At 45.8% G+C, this 4,695-nt stretch overlaps 1 protein-coding gene across 1 annotated transcript; it reads left to right on the top strand.

Annotated features, from left to right (window-relative positions):
- The first annotated feature begins 1,585 nt into the window (after positions 1–1,585).
- Positions 1,586–3,810, top strand: LOC148011302 (hydroxycinnamoyltransferase-like). The gene is made up of 2 exons (XM_087670861.1): positions 1,586–2,123; positions 2,240–3,810. The coding sequence occupies exons 1-2, from the start codon at positions 1,692–1,694 to the stop codon at positions 3,203–3,205; spliced, it is 1,398 nt and encodes a 465-aa protein (XP_087526987.1). The 5' UTR covers positions 1,586–1,691; the 3' UTR covers positions 3,206–3,810.
- Positions 3,811–4,695: the final 885 nt, after the last annotated feature.

Below are 4,695 nucleotides of genomic sequence, written 5' to 3'. Positions count from 1 at the left end.
CCTATCTAAGGTCATTTGGCTTTCAACAAAAGCATATAAAGGAAAGTATCTTCTGATTCAAGAGAAGCCAAGACTTGCCAATGCTAGGTAAGCAAAGGAATGAGAATATGGTTTGATTTGTGGGACAAGAAGGCCTTGATATGGCGCCTCATTAGAGATGTGACTCTGCAATATGCTAGATGATAAAGAGACCAAATGGTTGGAAAATATGTTAACCAAGCATTATAAAGAATGGCCTACTTCCTTTGTCCTCAAGAGGATCAGTTTTCTAAAGTGCTTTCCTATGGAGAAAGGGACAACTTTAAACAATGCATGGAAGAGGTGTGATTTCAAAACGAGGGATGGAAGGTTTATCCTTGGAGTGCATGAGCATTGGAAGAGAAACTACCCAAAAACCAAGCCTAGAACTTGGAAAAGGAGGATAAGAAGAGTGTGGGGAAGCATCCCTTAGAGGAGGATCATCCTAATCCTTTAGAGGACACGAACAAGTGGAGAATAAGAGAGAGGCTTGCAAAGCCTAGAAGATCATTCCCTCTCTATATTGTATGTAAGGGACATGTTGAACCATTGCAACATTTTCTTTGGAGTGCTAGGAACCAAGGTTCTTGTTGCACAAGCTTATGAAATGGGTGCGTCATGCATGTTTTTATGGCAAATTTGACTATCTAGTAGCTCTCTTTGGCAAGTTGAATGAATTGGTGCCTAAACTCTAGGATTTGATCAGGGCAATCACAATTCACCAAATCTAAAATTTTGGTAACTCTAAGCCTTTTGGAGATGTAGGAAGAAGAAATAACACTATTTGTATGAGTGAGATTTTGATGGTCTTTAGAGAGCTTGATGAGAAAAGATCTAGCTACCAAGTTTTTTTATAAGTTTATGAAAAGCTCTAATTGAACTTTAGTTGATGTGTCACAAATGTTGCAGGTGATGTATAGATTTATCACAATATACACTACATTAGGACGAAAACTTTACATGAAACTATTCTATGAGTGCAAGGAGCTATTATCATCATACAAACTTCTTACATAAACTTTCAAATTTCTTAAGGAAGGAGAGAGAATCGAGTCAACCTAAATAGTGGATTGTATAGATCTTCAAGCTAAGTTACATATGTTTTGAGATTTATTTATCTAAACAATCAATGATGACTACTAATGCCATAGTTGCATTGACAACAATCGATAAAGAAAGAGATGAGAGATGGATGTTATTTGTAATGTTAAGTAGCTCAAAAAGCTACATCTTTTCTGCAAAATTGTCGCTTTGTAATGCATGTCAATTTGGCAATGTTAGGGGAAAGCGTGTCGTAGAAATCAAACTCACACACGCTAGGAACTCAACCCATGCTTGATCACTATACCGCCAACCCTTTAACCAAAATTACTCAATTGGAGTTGGATGCGTTTTCCTTTTGGCGGCGTCACTATATTAGCCCCTTCACCTTACATGCAATTTATTAATCGAGCACGAGGAGGCGATTCGCAATTCACGAGTAATGCGTCGATAAGGCACGTGATACGGCCGTGCTGGTCAAACCTGCTTTTACAGCCTTTTTAACAGTCCACGAGTTCGGTTGATCTTCTCCCAGCTACCAGACCGAATCCCTGTTTTGCAATAGCGAGAAATAGGAAAGGCTCCGATTTTCAAGTGGGATTATCACAACACGAAGCAGCTACAAACGAGGCATGGGGCTGCAGATAACAGTGGAGGAGGCGTGTGTGGTGAAGCCATCGCAGCCCACTCTGCAGCACCGCATGTATCTGTGCGCCACAGACATGCTCATGAAGTACAGCAAGCCCTCCCGGACGATTCTATTCTACCCTGACGACCACGTGAACCCTGCTAGTGCCTTCGCATCTCTGCGACAGGGCCTCGCCACTACGCTGGTAGCCTACTATCCATTCGCTGGCCGACTGGCTCTCGACGAAGACAGCGGGCGTCTCGTTCTCGACTGCAATGATGCCGGGGTGGAACTCATCCTGGCGCGCTGCGATAGCGTCTCCTACTCCGACCTCGCCTCCGATAACTTCCTCCCTCGCCCCTTCTTCCGCCAGCTTGTTCCCATGGACGATCTCCCTCGAAGCGACCACGTGGGCGTTCCCCTAACGGCCGTGCAGGTATATCAGATGCTAGGTACAGAGAGAGAGAGAGAGAGAGAGAGAGAGAGAGAGAGAGGCTCTGTGTGTCTCAATACCTATCTTCTCCTGACGCCGTACTCCATTCGTGTCTGTAGTTAACCGTCTTCCCCGGGGGCCTCACCGTGGGTATTGCTAACCAGCACTCTGTGGCAGACGGGTTTGCTTTCTGGACGTTTATCCAAACATTGGCCCAAGCCTGCCGTGGCGAGCGCTTCACTCTTCAACCTCTGCATTACCGCGCTCTTCTTAGGCCAGACACTGTCATGCACAACAAGTTCCCGCTCAAGTCCGCCCCTCCCAAGCCGGACATCGCGCCCTGCCCTGATGACTCCTTCTCTTACAGCTTCGACGCCTCTGATCCTCAGAATCCACTCCTTCAGGTCGTCGTTCATTTCCGCAAAGAGATGCTAGAAACACTGAAGAAAGCGTGCAGCTCCGCAGATATAAACAGCAGCTCTGGGTTAGCCTCTCCCGACATCTCCTTCTCGACCTATCAAGTCCTGTCTGCATATTTATGGAAAAGGTACATAATGGCGAGAGGATTTGACGACAGAGCGCCCGTCCAGTTTCTCCACCTGCTGGATATAAGGCATCGCATTGTTCCACCGCTCACTTCGGCTTTCTGTGGCAATGCGATAGCCGGGTTCTTCACGGTCGGCACGGTGAAGGACATCAAAGAAGAGAGCCTGGGTGGCACTGCTGCGCGCATCCGGCAGACCATTCGCGAGGTGGACGATTACTCCATCAAGAGGTTTATCACAGAGGTGGAGAACCCGGACCTCTCGCACGTACCCATCAATCTGTTTCGCCTCCGTAATGCCAGCCGCTTTCCGGTTTACGAAGCCGGCGATTTGGGATGGGGAGAGCCCGCGGCTGTCCGACCACCCATCTCCGATACAGAAGGTGAGGCCACATGGTATCCAAGCAAGAAGCCTGGAAGCATAGATGTTGTTTTTGCCCTCCTCAAGACTACCTGTGCTCGTTTCTTCTCGTCCGATCTCTACGCCCACGACCCTCTCGATATCTCCCTGCTCACCCCGAGCGTCCTTACAGCAGGTTGATAACGGCTAAATTGGCTATCGTGCTTGTGAGAGTTTTGTACAAGGGTTTCTTGGCTTGTGGCCTTCATTCGCGGAAAATCTGAAGAGTACTCAGGAGTCTTGAACAAGTTCTCCTGCATGTAGCCGGCTGCCCGAACCAGTGACTCGTTTACCTTCTCCTTTTTTGGGTAGAGATGGACCATACATTGCTCAAAATTTGTGATCAAAAGTCGATCTGAGTTGCAGTTGAAAATCTACTAGAGAGCTACTTTCCATGTTGATTTTAGATTGTTCTTGCCTTTCTTTTCCTTCTTTCCCTTGTTTTTCTCCCCTTTGATTGTGATCGACTTTCTAGTCTTCTTTCTCTCTTTCTTACATAGAGCACTCACGACCAATCATTGTTGGTAGTTAACCTGGTGCATGAAAAATAGGAGCTCAATCGAATTTTCATAATATGCATATCATGGCTATCGGTATCACTTCCGTTGGCTGGTGAATTGGGTGGTATCATATGACTGATTTCGAATCAAGAGACTGATTTAGAAAAGATTTGCAGGGTTCTTGATGGGTCATCTTGTAGTCTATTTTATATTGCTTCTTGGTCTGGAATAATGCATGTTTCCGTAGAAACCCCAAGATTTATTTCCATGTTGGTTTGAACAATTGTTGGAACTTGACAATTTCTGATGCGCAGTGAAGACCCTAATTTCTTTTTGCCAATTTGGTTAGGTTTGGAAGTCCAAGGCTTTCTACTTCTCCAGGTTGTGTATAATTTGTCCATGCAACTTTGGTGAGCTTGCATTTCTCACTATCTCTTGATCGTAAAAAAACAGTTCATGGCCAAGTTTTTAAGATGTTTCAATCCGATTGTGGGTAGCTTCCAGCAAGACATAACATCTTTACTATTAGTTAAGGGGAAGTTGGGGGCGGGTGCCATGTGGTAGCCTCAGCCTCCCCAAGAAGATGTATACTGAGGAAGATGCCACTTGGATGGATGAAAGTACTCTCATCCAACAATATCCCGAGTTCATCTTGAGATGAGGACATCTCGATTCCTCCAAAGGGGAGAGAATGTAATATTTCCACTTAAAAATATTACTAAATCGACTTCCCGCACACCGCATGAAACTCATGCAAAGGTTATTCTCAGTATTGGAATTACCAGCAGTGTAACCTAAAAACCGTACACGAGAATCAAGGCCTCCGCATTAGCAAACTGGGACCGAGGTTCAAAAAACCACATAAACCACGGGGAAACTCCCTCTTGGGAGGAGGTTAAGTGGATAAGGTACAATTTATTGCAAATTTTTTACAAAACTTTCCCCCAGTTGATGCGTGGCTGAGGGAAGGGGATGGCTAGGTGGGAGAGGTGGTAACCAAGGGGGAGTCGTGGGCTACATGCATAGTCCACGTGAGGGAGGTCCCCTCTCCCCCCCTTGACCTATAAAAATCCCCCTAGGGGGGTAACGAAGGGAGAGAGGGACTACGTGAGGCTTAGAGTTGTTCTCGTC

The sequence above is a fragment of the Lygodium microphyllum genome, chromosome 28 (genome assembly GCF_053477565.2).
Source record: "Lygodium microphyllum isolate KBCC chromosome 28, Lygodium_microphyllum_v1.1.10, whole genome shotgun sequence".
Classification (NCBI taxonomy): domain Eukaryota; kingdom Viridiplantae; phylum Streptophyta; class Polypodiopsida; order Schizaeales; family Lygodiaceae; genus Lygodium; species Lygodium microphyllum.
This window is presented reverse-complemented; position numbering and strand designations above follow the sequence as displayed.